Genomic DNA, 27,378 nt, shown 5'->3' with positions numbered 1-27,378 from the left:
TTTTCCTTGATCTTAAAGCATATGTGGGAGCCTTAATAAAAATATAGGATTTTTTTTTAAAAACATGCTTCTAAAAACTTGTAAAGGACATTACAAACTGCCTAATTTCTAAAACAAATACAAAAACATTTCAAATTATAAGCAGTATCAAATTTCAAAAAAAAAATTAACTTTTAATCATTTCTTCACTCATTTAACAGTTAATCATTTACAAAATACTTGCAAGTAAAACTTTCAATTGCAGATTTACTTTTATAAAAGTTTGTAAAGAAAACATGTTCTTTTCTTATTTGTATATGATTTGTTGATTGCCCTTTCTAAGCAATGATTTACACATTCAGAACTTTGATAATTTTTTCAATTCCAGATGTTCATTGCAATCTAAAAACTTCGGAAGAGCCTATATCTACTTCATTTAACAGTTTCTTTGCTTTAGCAATAAAATACAAGTTATCATTTTTCTGTTACTTAGGAAAACAATTTAGGCTTAGATACAATGTTTTTCAAAAAATGGAAACAGCATCAGCTTGAGCAATCAGATTGACTTTAAACTTGCCATAATGTTTTCTTACCTTACAAAAAATTTATTTTTGATCTTTAATGATCTTAGAAAATATCAAAAGAACTATTAATCTTAGGCAATATTTAACACTAAAGTTTTATAGTTTTGAACCAACTGAACTTTGCTCTGCTTGAAGGGAATGTGCAGAATAAACTAATAAATGATAATAAAATAATACTTCTTTTTTTTTACAACATTTAGCAAGACTAAGGATAATGCCCAATTATTTTTAAAATCATATCTAAGACCTATAAGCTATTTATAGTATTTCATACATATAGAAATAAAATACCTCCCCACAAACTTTTATGATATTTTGTATTCTTTCCCTTTTTTCATTTTGTCAATACTTAAAACTTCAAAAACAAAATTATCAAGTTTCCTTAATTTTTGTTAAGATAGCAAACTAATACCATCAAGCTCACTTGAAAAAACCTTCAACAAAAATCATCAAGACATCATGAAGACATTACACAGCAGTAATTCTAAGAAATAAGTTTCTTTATGGAAACCTTAGACTTAATTTTCCTGTAAAAACCAGTCAGCTTCAATTTTTTTGTTCCTTATCTTTTTGATTGATTGCATTTATAAAAGAAAGTTTTCGCTTTGAAAAGTAACTCTTTTTTTAGAAACATGTTTTGAATTTTTATTTTTTGAAATGATTCTCTTTTCACATCAAAGAATAATTCAACTAAAAACATCATCTGAATATTTTTCACAAGTAATTAGAAGCACAATAATTTCAAAGATCTCCACATTAGCTAAGGCTCCACAAATAATACACTCTCTGAAAAATTAATATATATATATATATATATATATATATATATATATATATATATATATATATATATATATATATATATATATATATATATATGAAGATGATGAAAACAAGTTAAAGTAGAAGTAAACTTTTCATGTGTTAGTAAAAATGTGATTACATTTAGTTAAGAAAGAAAAAAAAAAAAAGTTATCATAAAAACATTTTATGGAGTATAAATAGACATGAATGAACTAGTTGTATATATCTGGATTACTCAAATTGTTATTGAGAATAGTTTTTGGTAATAATTGCTTTAAGGAAACATCATTATCAGAGTTGAGTTCTAAAAGTTTTCTAGCTTGACGTTGCTCAATTGCACTAGGCAATTGCTTCATTCCACGTGTTCTGTCAGTAATATAGTATTCTGCTACATAACCAATGGAGCCAACTACAAAAGCAAATGGAAGTATAACATATGGAGAATATCTTTGCACAGAACTTCGAACTATTAGCCACCACATGCAAACAATATCTGAAAAAAAAGTTGTACCTGAAAATATTTTTAACACTTACTTAAAACTAAACATAAAATTGGTTAAGGAGTTTGAAAATAAGATTTTGGATCAAATAGGTGACTGGAACACACACACACACACACACACACACACACACACACACACACACACACACACACACACACACACACATATAAATATACATTCTCAAATCTAATATTTTGGAATTATTCTGTAATATAATAACGTAATTTCAAACTAACAGTTCAGAGTAACACAGGTAAAAACAAATTAACAAAATATTCTGAAAAAAACCATTGCGAGTCGAGTTGGGATTAGATGTAATAGAATATATTCCCAACCAACTAAAACTAGTTTGAAAATTTTTGCTCTTATAATGGTTTAAAACTTAAATTTTACTATCAATTTTCTAAAATACGAACTTCGGTGAATTCTCTAGTACAGAATTTTTTTTTTTTTTGTTTAATGTCGGACTAAGGGGACAACTATGGGCATGTTTTTTAAACAGTAGGCGGACAAAAGTGTTTCCATTATTTTTTCGTAATTTTCGGAATTTTTGTGGTTGTTAATAAACATTGTTCAACATTTCGCTACCAATTTTTCAATATGGCCGAATTATTTGTCGATTTAAAAGAAATTAAAAGTATTTTGAATTTTCTAAACATAGTTTTGGGTACCTATGCTCCATACATGGGGAGCATTGTTACATAACGTGTTTACATTATTACAGTAAGAAATTTCAAAAAAAAGTGCAACTTGAATGAAAAATCAAACAGATTTTAAAACCAACAAAATAATTTATAACATATCAAGAAACATATAGATAATTTTTTTAAATAACTAGTATCTAAACATTTATATATAAATTGCACAGGTGCATAGTGCAAACTGTTTGAAAGCATTAGCAAAGCGTTTGAGAATAAGAACCAAATGGTAAAAAATATATTTTACCACACTGTATCAAGTATATATGTAATCTGCAGAACAGATATTAAAAGTACCAATGTTCCCGATTCAGTACCAATGCTTCCCGATTTCAATGTACTAATCTTCTCCCTTTACGAGTGAGTGCTTCAAAATGACATATTTTTTAAAAAACTTTTTACTTTTTAATTTTTTTTTTTTTTTTTTTTGAGTTTTAGGTTTAAACTTAATTTTGAATAAATTAAAACAATAAAAAAAAACAAACTCTAAAGAGTAGCGAACTCAACATACACAGTTAAACGTGAAAAAAATCAACCTAGCGGCAAAATAAACGAAAGGCAACTGTAAAGTTGCCTTTCGTTTATTTTGTAACAAATGCTCAAAACCTAACAATATTTTCTGTGGAAGAAGTGATTATAAACAAGATTTGGTATCTGCATTTAAAAGTTGAAATTGATTTAAAACAGCTGAATATTTGCCTGTGCACTAATGCTTACCCTTACCAATGGTCCCCCCTCTCCCCTATGGTCATTCAATTCTAATAGTTAAAGAATAGCCTCAACATTATTCTCTATTCAACATCATTAGAAACAAAGTCTTCTTCTAATTTCATCAGTATTTTTCATAAGTTCTTCTAATGCATCTTCGTTAATGGTGCCGCTTATTAAAAAGAGTTATACATTCTTGTCAAATTTTCATGTCACAATAAACCATAACCATTTTATTCTAATATTTTTTTCAAATTTTCATGTCTCGATGATCCATAACTATTTTATTCTGACGTTTTTTTCAAATTTTCATGTCTCGATAACCCATGACCATTTTATTCTGACATTTTTTCGCTGTCCTAATTGAATTGATGAGTTGATTGAACTCTGTGATGGCACGAATAAAGACATCGTGTAAGTTGTTTACTCTCGATAACTTTTTGAGCATGATGGATTCGATGGTTACTTTGATGTTTCGATGGTAACTTTAATCCATAAAGAGTAGGTATTAAATTAATTGAATGTTCTAAAAGCATCATTTACACAATCATAACATAGTCAAGAGATCGTTTAAAACAAAATAGGAGTAAATTTAGCAAAAAGCAACACGATGGTAACAATTCGCTCAGAAGTTAAATGAACAACGAAGAAGAAGGATCGAGAATCAGCCTGATCGCCCGTAGTGCAGTCACATTATCAGACTATTTAAACTACTTTCCCCATTTTTTAAATTTGCTAAACTTTTGGATTCTCTCCCCTTAAAACCAAGTTTAACTTTCTCAAAAGCGTTCAGTTTTTTAAAGAATATTTAAGTTCTAAAAATGATGAAAGATCATTTTTGAAAAAATTATGATCATTTTGCGTTATTAATTTTAAATCAGCTTTTCATCAGCGAAAGACGAGACTTTAAGATTTAAGATTCATTTACAAAAGAATAAAAATAAGTATTCATAAAGATATTTATGATACACCTTTATGAAGTATACTCTCTACACCTTTATGATTACACCTAAATGCTATTTTAATGAATTATTTTCCAACCACATGAAGTATGATCAGTTGGAGTGAAAGGAAGGTTTTAAAAACGCAAGAAAGTATGTATGACCCACCTTTTTAAAGCATGATCCAACTTTAGGCCAAGTTAAACGAATTAACTGACGTAATCAATTTAAATCAGAATTTTACCAAGAAAGTTTCAAAATCAATTAATAAAATGTTTTTTTTTATCAAAAAAAACGTCGCCGGCGGAAGACAGAAAATTAACAAATTCTCATTGAAGCAATCTCAAAAGACGTGAGGTAATTCAAATTGAAAAAGAAAACTCTTTTAAAAGAAAGAAAAAAATTTTTAAAACCTTTAAGTTATTAGCATTACTTAGGTGACAATTTAACGGGTAGAAGATGAAAATGAGCCTCTGAGACATTTAATCGCCCTGAAATAAAAAAAACAACAAAAAACAAGTATAATATAATGCAACGATAATGCAACGATAATGCAACGATAGTGCAACGATAATGCAACGATAATGCAACGATAATGCAACGATAATGTAGCGAAAAACTGCTGAATGCAACGATAAACTGCTGCACCTAAAATTGGTTTTGTATAAACTACCGAGACGAGAAAAATCTATCGAGATTTATGACAGTGTTAGCCATTATTACAAGACGCGTTCATTGCAAGAATGTTTTTCCAAGCAAACTAAACCTGACAACAAGATCATGAATGCACAAACACGCTCAGAATGCCTCGAAACTAGAGAGATGATTCAAAGGTGCGCTCCGAAACTAGAGAGATGATTCAATGGATCCGAAAGTAGTGAAACATTCCAGAATAAAACTTTTTCCATTTTTTAAAGTTTTATTTTATTTTTAAACGAGTCTGCATACCTTCTCCAAACTCGTAGGCATGAGAACGAATGCGAGGCATGAGAATGGCTCTTGAATCCCACCTTGCATGACCGATGTTAGAAATTTTCTAAAAATTAATCCTTCAGAAATGTCCGTTTCCCTCTAAGAATCTAAACACTTGTTATTGAAGATTCGAAAATTTCTTGTCATCTCTCCAGCTTGGTTTATCAAGTTCACCTTTCCTTTTGGATTATCTTGAATTTGCTCTATACCAATCACAAATTCTACTTTAAGTTCCTCATACTTCTTTAAAAATTTAGACACAAATGGATATTAAATGTTCAGCGACTTAGTGCTACCAGCAACTTTTTCATCAATCACAACACGGAAACTTCTGTCCAGATCGTTGTGCTGGCAACGGTTAAATTGCAGTTTGTTGATAAATTGTTCATCTTGCCAAAAAAAATCAGAGTTTTCCTTTTCCGTCAAAAAGTAATTACAATTAAAGTACAAAATCTATTTAGCAGCATTCAAGGTAAATTGAAATTTCTCAAAACCCACAAATAACTCGTTGTCAGTATTGGATTCTTTACTTTCATCCTGAACTTTGACATAAAATGTACACCTGATCTGATGTAGAGTTTTATTCTTAAACCACAAGTTACTACTAGAGATATTCCTACCTAACGAAACTATAGAGGAAACAAACTTAAACTAAACAACCAAACCTTTACTTTACATAAAAAAATCATTGAAGAAAAGCAACAACGCATATACAGCAATACATAAATACAATCTAAGGCTACTTATGTTCAGAATTAAACTAAAATGTCTGTTTTCTCTTATAATACAAGCGGTAATTATAGACACTATATATGACATAAGGTGGGATGGTTTGCATGGATGGATCAAAGTTTTAGCTTTCTTAGAAACAACAAGCCACTGTTGGCAAAAATTAATTATTGATGAAAAACATCTAAGATTAGTGTACCATAAAGTAACAACCGAGAAATGCTGATTTAGTTGTTCTCAAGCATCCACGTGATTTATTTGTATCCTAAACATACATCATTAAGTTCATTCAGAACTCAAAATTTCATTTATTAATTAGTAAACATCACCTATGTAAAGCGCATAATTAGACTTTTTATGTTTCAAAAGCGCTTTTTTTATAAAATTTGAGGTTACAAATTCATTCTAGTTGTCTTAACCCTTTCTTGTCCACGAGAACAATATCAATACTTTACGTAAAATATCGCACTTTAAAATATCACACTTTGCGTAGAATCTCCTTCCACCAAGACATTACGTCACTTCATATCAAAGAAAAAAAAAATGTTTCATGCATTTATTTCTTTTCATTTGTTTTCAATTCTATTTTACATTGAAATTTTATAAAAGTTTGATTGAGTTCATAAATAGTAAAGTTACACGTATGGGTCCGGTAAACAATGAAGAGTTAATATTCTTAACCATCATAACAAGACGGTTTTGTTGCTTAAGAGCGAAACTCACTTTGTATTGTTGCCGCAATTTCGGTCATTGAAGACTCAAATTTTCGGTGCTTGAAGACTTTATAACATCAAATAATAAAAAAAAAAAAGAACTTTCAAAAATTAAAAACCAAATTATGCACTTAACAAAAAAGCTGTTTACCACCATATAGATCAAATGCTATCAAGTAAGGGTTCAAATATTATCACTGAGTAATCTTCAAAGCATTATTTTTACATTTAAGTACGCAACCAAAGACTCCAGATAAAAAAAACTAACTTTTAAGCGATTTAGATTGATGTATTATAGTTAAGAAACCAATGCTGGTCCACGGTTGAAAAGAGTGGAAATTATTCACGCCAGATCAGAAATTCGTAGAAATCGTAACCTCAGATGATTTAAATATTTAGCTATAAAGACCTAGGTGCAAACAGCATGTAAGAAAAACTTCGAGGAAAATCTAAGTGTAATTAGAAAATAACAAGTAACGTTTAAAACTAGAAGCGAGTTACGAGAACAAAACATTAACAGAAGCAAGTCTTCTAATATTGATAACGACAGCTGTATTGATGCTAAAAAGCAGTTACTAGCATTAAAAATAGGAGAAGCATCTAGAGCTGTCAGTGGCCGTTTCATAGCTTTCACATTAACGCCAACAACTGACAACTTTCTTTTTTTTTTTTTACTCTACTAACTGTTACTCAACAATACGTCACATAATTTTTACTTTTATCTTGTCTCTCAAAACTCATCGAATGGGGAAAGTTTCTAACCTTCTAAAGAAGACCGGCTTCGATAAATCACTGTTATTTCAAAAGTCCCAAGCTGTGTGTTTAAACTCACGAGCAATAAAATTTTCATCAAGTGTAAAAACGTGAGGTTGCTTTTTCAATATTTACGCTTAAAAATGCTTAAAATGTTTTTCTGTTTTATTTCGAATGCAAGATAGTTAGGTTGCCGGTAGAAAAAACAACGTTTGTAAATTCAAACTATTATATTAAAAGATGCTAAAGTACGTTACAAACTACACACAAAACGCCTGAAACACGGCCTCCGCGAATGCTGATCTTCAACAGACTACGCTTCTCCTATTCAAAACAAAACAGTAGCAATGCTTCTTCTCTCTTCAGCCAGCTGATGAGGTTAAAGCATCACATTGATCTTTAAAAGATATATGGGTTGGTTTACTTCCCATAACCACCACCTCCGTATCGTCCTCCGTAGCCCCCACCGTACCGTCCTCCGTAACCACCGCCGTATCGTCCTCCGTAGCCGCCGTATCCTGGATCACTCATCTTGCTCGTGTTTGATTCATCGTTTTCCTAAATTGAGAAACGACACGACCGAGTTAAAACTTCTTTAGGCTGCGGTTCATTCGCCGAGCAAAACTCTTTCCTCGGCGAGTAAACAGCAGCCATCTTCAATCGTTTAAAGAAACTTCTTTTCGCAAAAGTGTCAGCGATTGCAGCTGAAACAAAGTGCTATGCGCTCGCAAATGCGTTAAGATAAAAGCTAGAGACAAAAGAATGAGTTTACTTACGTCTTGATAAAACTTGCCTCCATATCTGTCTTTGTATCTAAATGAAATGTCAAGTTTTAAATGAAAGCAAGAGTAGTTTGTACAAAAAATAAAACGCAAGTTCCCAATGAGCTTACGTTTCCCTTTTGCCGTAGCCTCTTCCGCCCCCGTAGCCTCTTCCGCCTCCGTAGCCCCTTCCGCCTCCGTAGCCCCTTCCGCCTCCGTAGCCTGGATCACTCATGCTGTTCGTAACTAATCCTTCGTTTTCATAAATTTAAAAACAAACGCTCAGAGTCTTTTTTTTTATTAAACTTTGCCCGAAGCATTGCTCTAAAAAGAAAAATACGCTGCTTCACACCATTTGCACGGTTTGAAACACGAACAACACCGCATTTCGTTCAAAGTTGAAAAAAGAGTATCGAACTACCTCTTTGTTATATCCGTCTTTGTTATAACCACTGTTCGTTGTTCTAAAAAAGAAAACGTTTGCAAAATACAATGGTCGGACGACACTATGCAAAAGAAAAGCAACCCGCGTTGCTTAGCTTTAAGGCTAAACTGAGGTTTAGCCTTAATGCCCATTGGCAAAGCATTTTTCATCTAGACAACTGCACGCAACACAGTTGGAAGTTTCACAAAAGTTTACTAAAAAAAATGCACGATGAAAGTTTATTGTTGAAGCAACAACAGTTTGGCTTCTACGTTGGCTGGTTCCCTTTTGTTTAATGTCCTCTTGTTAAGAATCGTGAGCGAGTGAAATATCGGTGACATATCAACCATGGTCAAGTTTGACGCCACGTCGTACAGGCACAAGAACAGTAATGCACTTACTCAGTATCGGCGGCAAGATTGTCTTTTGCGAGCCCATTCGGAGCAGCTTCATTGAGCTAAATAAAAAAGGCACAAAGGATTTAAAAGTTTTTCTCAGCCCATGCACCAGCCATGCTTTTAAAAAATGGCTAACACAAACTGAAAGTACTCACAAACAGCTGAATCGAAGCAACGATCAAAATTAGAACTCCTACTCGACCCATTATTTGTCACGTCTTTCTTTCTTCGAAATGAAAAGAAAGGCCCTTCTCATCTTTTTATACGCTGCGCAAATTTATCTAATTGCCAGAAAATGGGTCGAAAGTAATTATCGAAGCGTTATTTTTTTAATTTGTCACCAGCGGACAACCTCGTGTTGTGCAAGAAAAAATGATTAGCGTGGTTCAATGTTTCTTTTAATTATACCTTTTGTTTGTTGATGACGTCCTTTTTACGGTTCTAGAATTTTTCAAATTTTACTCAAACATTAATATGTGGTTCAGCGAGCTTATATTTTTTGGCTCAAAAATATAATTGCAATTAACTTTTGCGCTCAGTAAAACGATGATAGGTACCACAGGTTTACGAATACCCTGAGGAACTTTTATGGTCGAGGACTGCATGCATGTGTGAGTTCCTCTACGCGGGTTGCATATTAATAATGTAATCCCTGATACAAACTTATGATTAACTTTATAAAATTTATTTAAAATTCTAAGTAAGTCATGAAACATTAAGAAACGAAAATTCTTAGTTGCTAACTTTGTTACGGTCAAGCTTTGATATTTAACTAGCCATGAATATATCCTTCAGCAGAATACCGCTCCCGCAATTGAATAAATAAAGATAAAGATAAAGAATCCGTTAATGCTGCCCTTTTATCAGTTGCGCGAGCAGTAAACGAAACTCACAATCAAAAACGGGAGCGTCTTCAAACTAACTTCTAGAACCGTAAAAAGGACGTCATCAACAAACAAAAGGTATAATTAAAAGAAACATTGAACCACGCTAATCATTTTTTCTTGCACAACACGAGGTTGTCCGCTGGTGACAAATTAAAAAAATAACGCTTCGATAATTACTTTCGACCCATTTTCTGGCAATTAGATAAATTTGCGCAGCGTATAAAAAGATGAGAAGGGCCTTTCTTTTCATTTCGAAGAAAGAAAGACGTGACAAATAATGGGTCGAGTAGGAGTTCTAATTTTGATCGTTGCTTCGATTCAGCTGTTTGTGAGTACTTTCAGTTTGTGTTAGCCATTTTTTAAAAGCATGGCTGGTGCATGGGCTGAGAAAAACTTTTAAATCCTTTGTGCCTTTTTTATTTAGCTCAATGAAGCTGCTCCGAATGGGCTCGCAAAAGACAATCTTGCCGCCGATACTGAGTAAGTGCATTACTGTTCTTGTGCCTGTACGACGTGGCGTCAAACTTGACCATGGTTGATATGTCACCGATATTTCACTCGCTCACGATTCTTAACAAGAGGACATTAAACAAAAGGGAACCAGCCAACGTAGAAGCCAAACTGTTGTTGCTTCAACAATAAACTTTCATCGTGCATTTTTTTTAGTAAACTTTTGTGAAACTTCCAACTGTGTTGCGTGCAGTTGTCTAGATGAAAAATGCTTTGCCAATGGGCATTAAGGCTAAACCTCAGTTTAGCCTTAAAGCTAAGCAACGCGGGTTGCTTTTCTTTTGCATAGTGTCGTCCGACCATTGTATTTTGCAAACGTTTTCTTTTTTAGAACAACGAACAGTGGTTATAACAAAGACGGATATAACAAAGAGGTAGTTCGATACTCTTTTTTCAACTTTGAACGAAATGCGGTGTTGTTCGTGTTTCAAACCGTGCAAATGGTGTGAAGCAGCGTATTTTTCTTTTTAGAGCAATGCTTCGGGCAAAGTTTAATAAAAAAAAAGACTCTGAGCGTTTGTTTTTAAATTTAGGAAAACGAAGGATTAGTTACGAACAGCATGAGTGATCCAGGCTACGGAGGCGGAAGGGGCTACGGAGGCGGAAGGGGCTACGGAGGCGGAAGAGGCTACGGGGGCGGAAGAGGCTACGGCAAAAGGGAAACGTAAGCTCATTGGGAACTTGCGTTTTATTTTTTGTACAAACTACTCTTGCTTTCATTTAAAACTTGACATTTCATTTAGATACAAAGACAGATATGGAGGCAAGTTTTATCAAGACGTAAGTAAACTCATTCTTTTGTCTCTAGCTTTTATCTTAACGCATTTGCGAGCGCATAGCACTTTGTTTCAGCTGCAATCGCTGACACTTTTGCGAAAAGAAGTTTCTTTAAACGATTGAAGATGGCTGCTGTTTACTCGCCGAGGAAAGAGTTTTGCTCGGCGAATGAACCGCAGCCTAAAGAAGTTTTAACTCGGTCGTGTCGTTTCTCAATTTAGGAAAACGATGAATCAAACACGAGCAAGATGAGTGATCCAGGATACGGCGGCTACGGAGGACGATACGGCGGTGGTTACGGAGGACGGTACGGTGGGGGCTACGGAGGACGATACGGAGGTGGTGGTTATGGGAAGTAAACCAACCCATATATCTTTTAAAGATCAATGTGATGCTTTAACCTCATCAGCTGGCTGAAGAGAGAAGAAGCATTGCTACTGTTTTGTTTTGAATAGGAGAAGCGTAGTCTGTTGAAGATCAGCATTCGCGGAGGCCGTGTTTCAGGCGTTTTGTGTGTAGTTTGTAACGTACTTTAGCATCTTTTAATATAATAGTTTGAATTTACAAACGTTGTTTTTTCTACCGGCAACCTAACTATCTTGCATTCGAAATAAAACAGAAAAACATTTTAAGCATTTTTAAGCGTAAATATTGAAAAAGCAACCTCACGTTTTTACACTTGATGAAAATTTTATTGCTCGTGAGTTTAAACACACAGCTTGGGACTTTTGAAATAACAGTGATTTATCGAAGCCGGTCTTCTTTAGAAGGTTAGAAACTTTCCCCATTCGATGAGTTTTGAGAGACAAGATAAAAGTAAAAATTATGTGACGTATTGTTGAGTAACAGTTAGTAGAGTAAAAAAAAAAAAAGAAAGTTGTCAGTTGTTGGCGTTAATGTGAAAGCTATGAAACGGCCACTGACAGCTCTAGATGCTTCTCCTATTTTTAATGCTAGTAACTGCTTTTTAGCATCAATACAGCTGTCGTTATCAATATTAGAAGACTTGCTTCTGTTAATGTTTTGTTCTCGTAACTCGCTTCTAGTTTTAAACGTTACTTGTTATTTTCTAATTACACTTAGATTTTCCTCGAAGTTTTTCTTACATGCTGTTTGCACCTAGGTCTTTATAGCTAAATATTTAAATCATCTGAGGTTACGATTTCTACGAATTTCTGATCTGGCGTGAATAATTTCCACTCTTTTCAACCGTGGACCAGCATTGGTTTCTTAACTATAATACATCAATCTAAATCGCTTAAAAGTTAGTTTTTTTTATCTGGAGTCTTTGGTTGCGTACTTAAATGTAAAAATAATGCTTTGAAGATTACTCAGTGATAATATTTGAACCCTTACTTGATAGCATTTGATCTATATGGTGGTAAACAGCTTTTTTGTTAAGTGCATAATTTGGTTTTTAATTTTTGAAAGTTCTTTTTTTTTTTTATTATTTGATGTTATAAAGTCTTCAAGCACCGAAAATTTGAGTCTTCAATGACCGAAATTGCGGCAACAATACAAAGTGAGTTTCGCTCTTAAGCAACAAAACCGTCTTGTTATGATGGTTAAGAATATTAACTCTTCATTGTTTACCGGACCCATACGTGTAACTTTACTATTTATGAACTCAATCAAACTTTTATAAAATTTCAATGTAAAATAGAATTGAAAACAAATGAAAAGAAATAAATGCATGAAACATTTTTTTTTTCTTTGATATGAAGTGACGTAATGTCTTGGTGGAAGGAGATTCTACGCAAAGTGTGATATTTTAAAGTGCGATATTTTACGTAAAGTATTGATATTGTTCTCGTGGACAAGAAAGGGTTAAGACAACTAGAATGAATTTGTAACCTCAAATTTTATAAAAAAAGCGCTTTTGAAACATAAAAAGTCTAATTATGCGCTTTACATAGGTGATGTTTACTAATTAATAAATGAAATTTTGAGTTCTGAATGAACTTAATGATGTATGTTTAGGATACAAATAAATCACGTGGATGCTTGAGAACAACTAAATCAGCATTTCTCGGTTGTTACTTTATGGTACACTAATCTTAGATGTTTTTCATCAATAATTAATTTTTGCCAACAGTGGCTCACTCAGAATACAAATAACGCATCATAGTTTACTTTATGGAATCTTCAAGGACCAAAAGGCGGTAATAATAGTAAGTGAATTACGCTCGTAAACAAACAGACCGTCGGGCCAGGATGCTTGAGAACATTAAGACAAGAAGATTTAATTTGTATCAAGTGTTGTCAGAATAGCACTTTTAAAATTTAAAAGTATAACTATGCGCTTTACAAAAATGTTGATCACAATACAATAAATCAAATATCATCAAGTAAGAGACAGTTCTGAACGAAGTTATGTCATCTATGTTTAGGATACTGAATCTGTATCTCGCGGGTGTATTTTTAGGTACACTAATCTTAGGTTTGCCGCATCAGATTTTACATTCTCGTGTGAATCTTTTGCATAACCCTCTGGGTGTTTATTTGTTTGAAGAGTACAAATAGAGCAGCTTAACCTTCTATAGAATTTTGGTTCTAAGATTGAATTGTTCCACCATACACTAAAGCACTTTTTTAATCATCTCCTTACACTTTCAGAGCTACAAATATAATAATTGTATAAAACCTTTTTTACCATATAACAGTGGACTACGTAGAAGAAACATAACGGGGCTTCTACCGCAGTCAGCACTTTTCGCTGAAGTCAAGTAGGCTCCAGAGTAGTTTGCATCAGCGGTGTAAAATGTGCCAGATTTTACCAAAATATACCAACTGTATATAGGCTTTCGATACGAAGATTTTAGATATGAAGCTTGTGTTATTAAGGTGGAAAGTTTTAGACATGAAATTTTCGTTTACTTAAGTTAAATCCCATGTGTTCCTGACGGACGGGTTTTTAATTCGTTTTTTAGGCAAAAACAAAAAAGGATAAAAAGAAGCACAACTTAAATGAAAGATAAAAAGTGTTAAACAACGTATAAAATTTCAAATATAAAGTACATGTGATGAGGATGGTAAGGTGAGGTGCGCCTTACTCACTCTAAATCTTTTTCAAGTAAGAGAGAAAGAAATCTCCAACCGTAAAGAGTTCTTTTTAGCTTTATCCTAACCGTAGTGAGTTATCTATACAGCGCTGCCTCTTTAAGCCGGCGCTTGTAGCCACAAGCTTCTGATAGGGTTTGGTAAGCAATGAAATTGCGTCATCAGTTCCCTGGTTGTACTCTACTTGATCAACTCTGTAAAAAAATTTTCTCCGGAGATTTTTAGTATCTTAATTTCATAGTTTTTGTTCCTCAGACAGTTTTCCTAATTTTCTATAACTATGAATAAGATTCTTAAGCATTCATTGATTAATATACTGAGGATAATGTGTAACCAACCAGATATGCCAGTTCTCATCAGATTCTCAGCAGATTTATTTTATTTTTCAAGCTTTTTAGGGTTAATAACTTATTAGCTGGTCACAGTGGTGTAGCAAAAGGGAGTTCAGAAGGTTCAACGAACCCGTACCCCCTACGTTTTGGGACCCCCAACGGTCATCATATTTTTGTTTTTTAGTATACACTCAAAGTCCCTTTACTCTATTTAACAGCAAAACGGAAGTTAATCTATTCTTATCTAATATTAAAGGCACCTGTGTGTTATGATAAATAAATAAAATATCCACGCTGAATTTTCCTTTATATTTGTTTTTTATTTCTAACTACTTATTTCCTATGGAATTGTCAATTGTTAACTGTATATTGAATAATATGAAAGTTAATTTTAAATAACACCGAAATGAACTAAATATACATTTCGATGGACTGCTAAGCGGGAGCGATTTTAACCTTTATATTTAAGAAAATGAAATCATATTGATCATTAAACGTGCTGTACTTCATTCTTTAATTGTCAACAGAAACAAAACAAGATTGGTTTTTTAAAGTCTGATTTAAATAATGTATAACATAGTTCTTTACATCGTTATTATTAAAAACATTTATGTGAATAAAAGTTAATTTAACGTTTGTTTTTATTTACACTAATTTGTCAACTTGACTATTGCAGCTATTATATTTGAATAAAAAAAGATTTTAAAAAATGATACATTTAGCTTGACAACTTCAAGCTAAATCATTTAGCCTAAATGTATCACTGCTTTTGTTATCATTTTTTTCTAAGTGTGCGTAGTGTTACAGAATTACCGTGCCGTTTAGATTTCATTTTTATGTCATAATATAGGTAAGTATGTTATATGTCGAAGAGAACATATCAGAGTGACAGTCAAATATTAATTTAAATTTTGAAAAGAAAAAGGCAACCCTTGCTAACGTACCTAAATTGAACACATACTTTAACTCTTCAGCATCAAAACTTAATGAATGTCTATTATCGATACTGCTGGATTTCATATTAATAATCTGTACTCGCCAGAGGTCTTTACTCTATTGCGATTGCAGATGACAGTTTGAAGTACGTCATAGCCAAACACGGACCATGCGAGTCGAATGGTCCTTTTCCTACAAAATCAGGTAGAAGTAGAGGATTTTCAACTTATCGTTATAAAGTTTACAAAAAAAGCTACAATACAAATTGATTATCATTAGCTTTGTCACTCTTCTACTCTTTAAAACAAGCAACTTGTGAAGGAACTCATAGTTACGATAGTGGAGCTCAATTAGATCTCCAGTTTTCCAGATTTAACAACTACGTTAGTAATTTTTTAAACTCTGCCCAGATGCGGATTAACCATATGTGGGGCCTAAAGCTAAGTGAATTTTTGGGCCCAAAAGCTTATTACCAAAATATAAGTAAAACGTAATGAAACACAAATAAACTTTGGAAAAACTATAAATTCATTTTAATTCATAAAAATAACAATAAACATAATAAAATTTAAATTTTTTGTTTGCGGCATTTTTTATTTGCAAATTCTCTTATTACTTCATCATAAGATACTACTTTTGTTAAGTCATTTTCAATTGACAAAATTGAAGATAATTAAGTCTGACTTCCAGCATTGTGGTGCGATATTTATTTTTAATAAATGTTAATTTTGAAAATGCTCTTTCGGCCTCACAACTGGTTATTGGTAAAGTTAGAAATATCTTTAATGCGGTATATAAATTTAGAAAAACATCTATCAAATTTCTCTCGTATATTAATTTAAGCATACTGGAACATTTTGTTTGTTTTTCTTTATTTTTAATTTGAAGATATTCCCTAAATTGTGTACATTCATTTATTAGTCCAGCATCTATGTCATTATTGTAGAATAAAATGACATAATTAATGCTTTCCATGTCTATATGAGAATGATCTTCAAACTAACGTTTCGTTAAGTTTGAAATGTTCAAAGTAACGTTTCAAACTTAACGAAGCAGTGCCGAATTATTGCTAACATGCCGTTAGAACGGCTTGATTTGAGAGTAAGGTCATTTATATGTGTTTTGAATGGTTACCTATTCTAAAGTTCAAGTAATTTGGTTAACTCTCGTTAGTTTTTTCAGAAAAATTAGTTTATTGCGTTTTAAATATTACTGTTTCTGTTTTTTTTTTAATATTCAATGAGATTTTATTTGCTCTAAGCCATTGAACAAGAATTGCCACATCCTTGTTAGTATATTTATTTAGTTTCTAAAGAGAGTTTGTCATTAATTGAAGATTAGCATCATCATCAAAATGCTATGTGTTTGAATGTTTGATAGAAAGATTAAGATCATAGATATAGATAATAAAGAGAAGAGGACCTAATATGGATTCCTGAGGGTTACAAACGCAAATGCTTTTAATGTCTGAGAAGGTGCCATCTAATGTAACAAATTGTTGACGATCGGAAAGGTATGATTTAAAAAATTACTAGGGTATGAGGAGTACACTACAATAGTTAAGGTTTGATACAGTATCAAAATTTTTTATATAAGCGTTGATTTTGGTTTAAAAAGTCGTATAAATTATTATACTTTTTCAAAGATTTTGCTTAAAATAAAAAGAAGAGAAATTGGGCAGTATGATTGTCGTGGAGTAACTTTTGTCTTTACATTTGTCAACTCTTTATACCTCTCCAAGTTTTTTTTAAAGTATTGATATTTTGACTAAAAAAATTTGTGTTGTATTCCTTTTTGCTAAACTTCAAAAGATTGCTTTTACGATATTGTTTAAACTTTATAAAAAGTAAATTTATCATTCTAAAGTTTTTTGATTTCAAATATTTTTTATGAAGTCTATTTTTAAATGTTATTGAGTTGATTAAACAACTTAATGCCTTCGTTAACCAAGGTTTATGACTAGTTATATGCATTTTTCATACAACCATAGCATGCAATTTTTCGTGGCCGGGTAGTACGATTTGTAGAGCTTTAAAATTCTCTATTTAACACCAGGTGCAAAATTTCCTTCTTTTATTTTCTATACCTCTATAGATAGTTTCCATACCTCTTTAGATAGTTCAGTGTCGTTCTTATGCTTTTTAAAATTAAGATGTTAAGTGGTAGGCGTGTCTTAATTTGAAGAATGTTTTGCTGATGACGCAATAGGTTTTTTCTTTAGTTTCTGGTTTATTTGGGGTGACAATAGCTTGGTATAGGGTAGACTGGGGTACGTTGGCCCGGTTTTTTTTTTTTTTTGATTCCTAACTTTTTCGCATTTCGTGTTTTATTTTGTTTCTTTATGCGAGATGGTTGCTAAAACTCTATACAATAAAAAAATGTATAATTAAAAGCTTGTGAATAATTTTAAAATGCTTTATTTAAAGTGATGTTCCTTGGGCCAATGTGCCTCTTACTTGGGGTAAGTTGGCCTATGGGTTGAGGTAAGTTGGCCTATGGGTTGGGGTAGATCGGCCCTCAAAATAATTTCTAGTTAAATTTGAGTTAAGAAAGCTGCATTCAGTGAAAACAATTATATATAAATGAACAATCGTTATTTTATCATAGAACTTAATATGGTTACATACATTACAATATTTGATCACAAATTAGTCACTGTCTTCATCTAATGGGACTAAAAGATTATTACAGTAAAAACATAAAATAGACCCTTTAATTTTTTTTCTACGAAAGTCATATGTGCCCACTGATGGCAGATTGAACACTAAATCCACTCTGTAACTGGAAGACTGTTTGATAACGGTTTGAGACATTAAGACACAAAGCATCTTTGTTCTCATCTTCAATTTCATCTTCCTCATCTTTCTTGTTTGGTTTCTTTCTCTTAGTTTGACAAGATTGAATCTTACTGGTTTTAGAACTAGTTGGATCACCTACTTTGAAGAATAGAGAATAGTTTTTTAGTATGTGTTTTATTTTTTTGCTTCAAAGCCCTTTCTTTTCTTTTGATATCATCTGTTCATGTTCTAAGGCTTTTTTAACAGGGATATCAGATAGTATAGCAGAAACTTGTTTCCGATTTTTAGACCTATTTATTCTGTTTTCTAGGCTTAGCTTTTTCAAAAGGCCTTACTTTTTCAGGAGATGCTGAAAATAATGGGTTAGGAGTGGCACCTGGTATTTCATTTAAATCTGGAAAATTTTCTTCGTTTGAAGTAGACAGAGAGGCAATCGGTTTATTTAGATTTGTTTGTTAGGAAGTATTGTAATCTGCAGTGGAGAAATCAACATCAGGATCTGGTCTATCTGATATATACAATGGTATAAAGTCACTTTCTGAAAAAACATCTCTGTTAAATGGATAAACTCCCATTACTTTGAAGGCACTCATTATGTTCCTAGGAGTTGTGGCATTAGGAAGTGCTGTTCTTACTATACCAAGTACGTCATAGATAGTCATACATCGTTTGTTTACAGTTATCCACGCATTACACGCTGAGTTAAAGAATTTTTTAAAAGGACCATTAACACTTCTTTTTTTAATGGCTGTAGCTTATGGCTACAGTGTGCTGGAAAGGATAAAAGTGTGATCCCATTTTCTTTGAAAAATCAAGAACTGGTGTATCAAGATGAGAGCTGTGGTAAATCAAAACTAGACAAGGACGGTTGTTTGAGCATCGTGTGTGAGTGGCAAAATGTTTGAGATGCTTAAAAAAGTTTTTCTCTGTCATCCAGCCTGAGAAATGGGCTGATCCATCACACCCTACTGGTCCATTACAAATAAAGTGGGACTTAAAGTTAATTCTCGGAAAGATAAAATATGGGGGCACACTATTGCCAATCGCATTTACTGCCAAAGCCATAGTCACTAATGCTCTTCTTTCAGCAGATGCTACTCAACCTATCTGGGGAAAGCCTCTGCGAGCGACAATATAGGCTGGTTGTTGCACAGTTTGATTCAGGTCTCATTAATATTCAACGTCTGCCGGGGTCAATTTCAACCTTGTCAAAATATTACTTAAGTTGTCAAAAAACAATTTAACATAGTGCTGATTAAAGCTAGTGCAGCGGGCTAAACTTGTTGCTTGAGGAGAACGAATAGAAAGTTTTGGATGTCTATTCAAGAATCCTGCAAACCAATCTCACCCTGCAATTTTTAACTCTGTCTATGATTGGGGAATTTTTCTGCTGCAGGCAAGAGAATATGTATATTCAAATCGTCTGACCTCCTTAGGAGAAAGACCGTAGTATGTCACTTGCTTTCATAAGGTATTGGTCAAGCAAGTTTTACTACTCAGGCTCAAATACCTGAAAAGCAAATCTAACATTGCGTAAACATTCTTTTTAACTATTACAGTTGTGTTTTACATTGAACAATGTGTGCATGGGTCTCATGTTATAGAAACAAACTATTAAATTCAAATCAGTTATTAAACACAAAAATTATTATACCTGAAATATTTTTGTGTAGCTAAACTTGTTCCAAGGTTTTCTGTTTGATTTAGGAGGTTGTAGATTTCTTGGTGTAGTCGTTACTTCATTAACTTCATTAGGCTCAGGCGTTTCAACAGTAGCAACAGTCTGGCATTCATTTTTATTATCAGAAAATGAAGGAATTACTGAGTTCTCATGAATCACCTCAGTTTGAACTGAAGCATTACTAGCAGAAGGTAATCCATTGTACTTAATGAAATACCTTCCTAAAATCTTCCATGGTTTTTTGAACTCTGTACTAACTTTTCTTATTGATCTTTTATATTCTGTAACTTGTATAATTGCAAGTAACATTGTCTCTTGCAACACTTTTCCTCATTCTGACTTGCAAACATAGTTTCGTACCATTTCTATGTAGATCTAAAAATATATTCAAAGTATAATGTTACATTATACTTTGAATATATATATATATATATATATATATATATATATATATATATATATATATATATATATATATATATATATATATGATATATAGTAAATAGTTATTACTTTTCATTACTTACACACAATGAAACCTTAATTGCGCTAACAAAATTATTAAATGCTCATTTATTTATTAGGATAATTCTTCCCTAACATATTTTAAAGCTGGTTTATAACTGATGTGTGTTGAAACTTACAATTAGGTACTATATTGCATGTTTACTTTTTTAATATGTATTATTTTCTTACTAATATTACATATTAAATTTACATATTTAATCTTTTTGAATACTACGAAAACAAATTTACTTACTGTTATTACATTCTTACATAAATTTACATATTACCTACATAGTATGAAACTCTAACAAAATTATTAAATACCTATATGATTTAATAGGCTTAATTCTTAGCTATTATGTTTTGAAACTGGCTAAAAATCTCAATAAAATTAGATTTTCAATAAAAATCACCAGCACTTTTTTTCATCAAAAGCAATTTAACATGAATTAAAAATGCTCATGCGTAAACGGGGTACGTTAGCCCACATGGCCAACGTGCCTCGTTTGTGCTGGGTCAACCTGCCCCATCTCCATGTTTAGAGTAAAAATTATTTTTTTCTTAATCCATCAACAGATACTGTGTAACATTGTATACTAAAATAATCCTCAGACTTGAACACAAACACATCAAGCAAACTGTTCCAAATATACTTCAACTTATCAAAAATCGATAAAAAGACACAACGCAGGCAACTCTGCTCAGACATCTGTGATACATCTGAGGAATGAGGGGAGGAGTGCTGCCAACCTTCCCCTTCATTCCTAGCTTGCCGAACCGCATAGTCAGAGAACTAACTCAAAAGGGCCATTCTACCCATAGGGCCAACATGCCTACTGTGTTTCTTATAAGGCATTGCTATTGCAAAGGATTTGTCTAAATACGAATGCAATAATCTTCTAACAAGTGCTATAACATCGTCATACAAAAAAGCAGTCTGAAAATAAATGAGCAAGTAAATATGGAAAGTAAAAAATTTTTAAATAACCACGAGGTTTTTAACAGAATTGAACTAAATGGAACATCAACTGTTTTTCAACTCAGAAAGACCAAAAAGAGAACTTTATAAACAACCCAACAGTCCGATTACTAAATCCTGCGAAAAGTGAAATTGGATGAAATCAGTAAAAGTATTATCAAAAATAAACTCTGATATCAAACAATAGTTGCTCTCAACCAATGGAAATGCGCTCAAAATGTTACTGATTGGTTTAAGAGAATTATTGAAAAACACCTTTATAAGTTTCTTTGCTTTGACATCAATGATTTCTACCTACTAACTAATGAAAAACTTCTAAACAACGCATTTAGCTGCGCCGAGCAACGCATAGCAATTAGTAATAAGGAAAAAACTAATTACTTAACACGCAAACAAGTCTTAGCTATTCAATAATGAAAAAAAAAGCAGTCTGTTTGACGTAATAACGGGTGCTTTCGACGGCGCAATTTTGTGAACTTGTTAGTATTTTCTTACTTTTCCCACTATCGCTACATTATAACAATGTTGATTTTGGATTATATCGAGACGACAGTTAAGCTGTTACTTGTTGATTTTGGATTATATCGAGACGACAGTTAAGCTTAAAAACACCAGTGGTCCGCAAATGGAAAGAATAATTTATAACTTGGTTTCGTCAAGGACGCATTAATAGATCGACGTTCAAACGCATTGTTTCATAAAAAAGATATGCGTGTTACGGTATTGTTTAGATAACAAAAGCGAAACAACAGGTGATAATTGGGAAACCGGGGAGTATTTTTACTTTTTTTTGACGTCGCAAAAAGATGGTCTCGTCTATCCAATAAAAATATTTTTAAAGGTATTTTTCTGAGCAGCGATACATAAAATGAGTATGACAGAAAACTTTGCTATTATTCAAGAAGATTATTCTTTTTTGCTTGAAAATATTGATAACGAAATTGAAATAGTTCTGGATGATTTTATTGAGATAGATCTTGAAGAGTTAGCGGACTTGTTATCAGAGGATTTTGAATTGGAGCTCATACCACCAGCAATTCCTACAGAGAACCTGATTGCAGAAGAAGAAACCAAAATGCTAAAAAAAAACAGAAGAACGCTTAATAACTGAATTTACCTGTCCGAAATGTCGCAATATATATCTTTGAGAATCGAATTTTAAAAAGCATGAAAAGAAATGTTACATAGGTACTAAAGAAGTGTTTATACTCGCATGTTGTGGAACTTAAAGTCTAAACTGGTGCTATTTTATATTTGCAAATACTCCCAGATTATGAAAATATTGTAATAATTCTTAATTTTGATTTTAGAAATTATTCACAACTGTAAATTGTTGTAATTTACTATTGAACTTCCATATAGAAGAATGCAAGTTGTCTTTATTACATTTATTACATATACTGGTGTAAGAAAATGTGCACAGTCAAAAAATGGCCGGTTAAAGGTAATAGATGATTGACTTTCGTTACTCTTTAACCTGGATTCCATTACACGCAAGTTAGTACGGTAGATGGTACTAAAATCACAACAGACTTTTTGACATATTAATAAACAATATTTATGTCTAATATCTTTAAAGTTTTCAACCGTATTGCCTTCTTTCGTTTCAATTATTCCAACATCCTATTTGATGTGTTTCGGAAATTTTTAAAATCAGAAAATTTATTTCTGATTAGAAAAAAAGATTGTGGAAGTCACTATTACATTTGCAGATGTTTATGCATGAAATGTTGGAGAATATAATATTAGCAGATTGAAGATTTAGTTGATCTGGAAGAGATTTGTTAACATTATTGGATAATGGCACTTCACGATTTAAAATAATTAGTCTCCACATGCCATTTGATTGGCGATAACTATTGATTTTAACTATTACAAAATGATTTTTGTTCTTTTCATTGCAGTCAAAACCATGTTTTGCTGCAAATACTTTAAACTGTTGATGAATACTTATCACATGTACTTTTTTTTTATTTCTTCCAACTCTTGTAAGTGTGTTACATACATAACAGGTTTCTGTGTGTTCAGAAAAAGTGAAGAATTTATCATTTCTCTCAGCTTCAAAGCCTTTTTTTGATTTTAAATCTAACCTGCATAAGACCATACAACATGATTTGCATCAATTTTCAGGATGAACTTTTTGATTGTCTGAGTTTATATCCAGCTTTTAAAAACTAAGAGTTGCTTGTTTAAAGATAACAACAGGTTTTAACTGATAGTGACTATCCTATTTTATTATGCAGTCACACTTTCTACATAAATGTTTTAAATATTCCTTGTAGAAGGCTCAAGAATATGCAGCGAAAGGTATGGTTTTATTTTTATTATCATGTTGTTACTATTAGTAACAACAACAATAATAAAAATAATAAGATCATTATAAGTTAAAGTAGCTTTACATGACTTTAAGATGCTTTTAGTTATAATACCTTTAGACAAAATGCGATTTAGGTTCGAAAATAAGAAAATTTATAACTAGGACGTTCGCGAAAAAAAAAACAAATACAAATTTAAGAGAAAAAAAAAAGCGAGGCAAATAAGTTCGACATTTCCGAAAAAAGTAAGAACTACTCTATGATTTAAGCCTTAAAGTGGGAAGCATGTTCTGAGAGTAGACTGAAAAGAACACTAAAAATCTCTTATTCGACCTTTAAACTACATCATAGAAATTGACGGCACCTCTGATCTATAACAATGCGTTGAACGTCCATCCATTAATACGTCCTTGGTTCCACCAACGTATTTTTTTAAGCAGCTGTATTCAATTAAATAAGTTTCACGTTGGCTGTTGCGTGAAAATTTAGATGTATTTTTACATATTAACAATGATCTTAAATAAGGATTTGACTTAAAACTACTCCATATCCAACTTTTCTAGATATTTTCTTTAATTTTGGGAACAATGATGGTATCCACGTTGATGATACTGTATGGAGGGCATCATACTCGGATTGTCTTTTATTGTTCTTTATGAACCGTTTTTTACTAACTTGCTTTGCAATACTTACCAATCGGCTTTTGTCGAAACCATTTTCATTGAATATTTGAATTAGAAAAGTTATATCATTTTGAATGTGTGATTCACTGCACATGGAGTAAGCTCTATGAACGTAAACTTTAGTCATTGAGCTCAAAATTTGAAATGCTAAAGGAAAAAAAGAAAATTTTTGCTACTTTGGCGAGGTCTGATTCGAAAAACTAAAGTAAACAAAGCACGAGGTCTGACTCGAAAAACGAAAGTAAACATAGCACGAGGTCTGACTCGAAAAACGAAAATTCAGGGCACGAGGCTAACTCGAAATATGTGATGATCGGGCATTAACCCAACAACAATACAATGTTAAAATTTCATAAATAAATATATTGCAAACAGATTAAGACATCGTCACATAATATTTACTCTTAAGAATAAAACCAAATCATTAGCAATTCATGAGCAAGTTAATGAGTAAAACTTGCTTTTTATAATAAAAAAATTTCGCTTTTTTTACTTTTTAAAGTTCAGCAAGTGGCTTTGGCTTTTCAAGAATTTTCGTGGAAATCCAATTTTTTTGGCGCAGCTCTACTAAATCCATGAAGGCAAACTTTAATCTCGAAGGAAGGAGATCTTTAGGATTGTTTAAAAGCTGCTCCATAGATTCTATGTACTGATCCAGACGCAGCTAATGTAAACAAAAAACAAAATCACTTTATGCTGATCGATTTTTAGTTACGCGCAGCAATCATTTTTTAACCTCGCTGGATTGAATTGTGACGATTGGTCTAACTAAATCTTACTTTTGCATCAGATTGGTCAAGTTTCCCGCCAACTGTTTGAAATAGTTTGCACAAGAAATCTATGCCCCAAGAAGAAGCAATTAACTTGTCAGCAACTTCATAGATAACGGATTCTGAAATCAACTGGTAAATATTGTTTATTTTAAGTTTTATATGCTTAGTGTTTATCATTATCATTATTTTTTCAACTAAAAGGGACATACATCTACGACATAAGACATGTATTAAAACTTGATTACAAACTATAAATAAATAATATTTGGAGTGCAAAAACTCCCATCAAGGTTTTCCACTCCAAATATTAGAAAAAACCTCAAAACATATAAACGAAACTACTAACTTCAAGATTGAACAACTCTCCGATAAATTGCATGCAACCAAATAATTTCCGACGTTTCATCATCTCGGAGTAGTTTAACTCCTGAAGTGCTATAAAGAAACTTTAAAAATTCAAACCCCCGTACTGCGATCAACAATAACATTAATATATCACACCACTGCAGGAGAATTCTGCCACGCCATTGCGTTTACTACTTTAAAACGATCAGAAATGCTCTTACAAACAGATGGATTATTTTGTTCTTCGTACAGATGAACTTGATGGGATTTAGGTAATAATAGCCGTTCAAACTCTTGTACGCAATGATTTATCAAGCTACTTTTAAGTATTGATGGGAGTGCGGTTCCTCTAACTTCCTCGAACTATAATAGCATTAAAAAACAAAACAAAAAAAAACATCTTTTAGAATACCTAAAAAAGGGAAAAATTCAAAAAAGTATATACAACATTAAGTTTTGAAAATTCCGAAAAACACCAGATTTATTACAATATTTCGAAAAAATGAAAGTGAATCCCAGCCCCATTAAGATTAGTCTTTTAAGAAGCCTTTCGGAACATGCGGCATTTGTCGAAACAATTCATTTTTCCTGGTATCTTTTAAAGATATAAATTTTTTTCCCAGCTTTTTTCAAAAGCTATTCAACATTTAATAATCATTTTAGTTGATTTGTGAAGTTGAAACATGAAAGTTTGAATTAATTCCTTTGTTTAATTTCCATATTGAATTCAAAAACGAACCTCAATTTTTTCAAGATTTTGAAAAGAAACAGAACTTTCTACATTAAAATTAATACAGTTATTAATTTTGGTTAAAAAGAAATATTTATAAAAATCATTCTTTCCGCTCCTATTAAAAAGTTAAGTATAAAAAAAAAAGAACACAAACCCTGACTCTGTATCAGCTTTCTTCTCAAAGTATGGCTTTACACGAATCTTAGACCTATACATTTCTTTTATGATTGAGAGAAACAAAAAGAAAACTTAAGTTAAAGACATTTCTGATGATACAAACGTTGATTTAACTTTTGGTGATACATTTTTTTTTCTGAGGTATCTAATGAGTGGTCACTTTTTCATAGTGACGCCTCTGTTAGGTGGGTTCGTGGGAAAAAGGATTTCTTTAGTTTTATCAGGTTGAATTAGAGGCAGAATGCGATGACCTAAAGGTTCATTTTCTTTTCAGGTTGATGTAATCAGTGGTGGAATATCCTTTATTCAGAATTCCATTAGTTTCATTCCAAATGCCTAGCTTTATTTAATTCCTTAATTTCAACAAGCAAAAACAATATTTACCGTATCCTCTTCAATTAGACTGCGACATAACTTTGCATACAGTTCACAATACAATGGCTCAATAATGGCTCTCTCAAAAATCATAAAGGAAAACTTTGTTACTTTAATACTGCTATTGATAGGAAGCGATACTATCACTGCAACAATTAGTTTATAATTCTCTGGAGTTATTCTGTTCAAAGCAAAACGTATTTTGCAAGTTAAATCCTTAAAAAAAAAGATAATAATAATAATTTTAATGATGGAAATTTTCACACAAAAATGGAAACTCAAAACTTTTTAATTAATCATAAACCTGCATCTCCAATTCTTCTTCGCTTATTCCTACTGTAGACAATTGTGATCGACGAAACCATAATGCAATTGTTGAACCCGAAATTGAATTCATTGTTCAACTTGCACTGGTGTAATTTGATGTATATTTATATTATTAAATAAACATATTTATAATGCTAAAATATACATATTTATTTGTTGAAAACATATACTTAAAAATATATATTTATAATCTTAAAAACATACTTTAAAATATAA

General features: G+C 32.0%; 2 protein-coding genes, 1 long non-coding RNA gene and 1 pseudogene across 9 annotated transcripts; 1 reads left to right on the top strand and 3 right to left on the bottom strand.

Moving 5' to 3' along the window:
* Positions 1-49: 49 nt before the first annotated feature.
* LOC149883488 (eukaryotic translation initiation factor 4 gamma 2-like) lies at positions 50-27,337 on the bottom strand. 6 transcript variants are annotated; one of them, XM_090097725.1, is made up of 7 exons: positions 27,140-27,337; positions 26,845-27,051; positions 25,772-25,913; positions 25,552-25,640; positions 25,212-25,334; positions 24,926-25,096; positions 50-183 (listed from the first exon to the last, which is right to left on the bottom strand). In XM_090097725.1, the coding sequence occupies exons 1-6, from the start codon at positions 27,230-27,232 to the stop codon at positions 24,929-24,931; spliced, it is 822 nt and encodes a 273-aa protein (XP_089953851.1). In that variant the 5' UTR covers positions 27,233-27,337; the 3' UTR covers positions 50-183; positions 24,926-24,928. The 6 variants fall into 6 exon arrangements, 4 of the variants coding, with proteins under 4 accessions (XP_089953851.1, XP_089953852.1, XP_089953848.1 ...); XM_090097726.1 differs by lacking the exon at positions 50-183 and adding an exon at positions 22,331-22,512; XM_090097722.1 differs by lacking the exon at positions 50-183 and adding an exon at positions 23,641-24,579.
* LOC149883491 (uncharacterized) lies at positions 10,268-10,971 on the top strand. Its single transcript, XR_016455638.1, has 3 exons — positions 10,268-10,334; positions 10,696-10,738; positions 10,898-10,971. It is a non-coding gene; the product is annotated as an uncharacterized LOC149883491 (long non-coding RNA).
* On the bottom strand, positions 15,074-20,900 carry LOC149883489 (uncharacterized). 2 transcript variants are annotated; one of them, XM_090097728.1, is made up of 3 exons: positions 20,780-20,900; positions 19,922-20,323; positions 15,074-15,661 (listed from the first exon to the last, which is right to left on the bottom strand). In XM_090097728.1, the coding sequence occupies exons 2-3, from the start codon at positions 20,255-20,257 to the stop codon at positions 15,620-15,622; spliced, it is 378 nt and encodes a 125-aa protein (XP_089953854.1). In that variant the 5' UTR covers positions 20,258-20,323; positions 20,780-20,900; the 3' UTR covers positions 15,074-15,619. The 2 variants fall into 2 exon arrangements, with proteins under 2 accessions (XP_089953854.1, XP_089953855.1); XM_090097729.1 differs by lacking the exon at positions 15,074-15,661 and adding an exon at positions 18,049-19,777.
* On the bottom strand, positions 18,332-19,332 carry LOC149883490 (uncharacterized; annotated as a pseudogene).
* Positions 27,338-27,378: the final 41 nt, after the last annotated feature.

The sequence above is a fragment of the Hydra viridissima genome, unplaced genomic scaffold (assembly GCF_058129835.1).
Source record: "Hydra viridissima isolate aposymbiotic clone 2 unplaced genomic scaffold, HvirCarnegie_v1 scaffold_9, whole genome shotgun sequence".
NCBI classification, from domain to species: Eukaryota; Metazoa; Cnidaria; class Hydrozoa; order Anthoathecata; family Hydridae; genus Hydra; species Hydra viridissima.
This window is presented reverse-complemented; position numbering and strand designations above follow the sequence as displayed.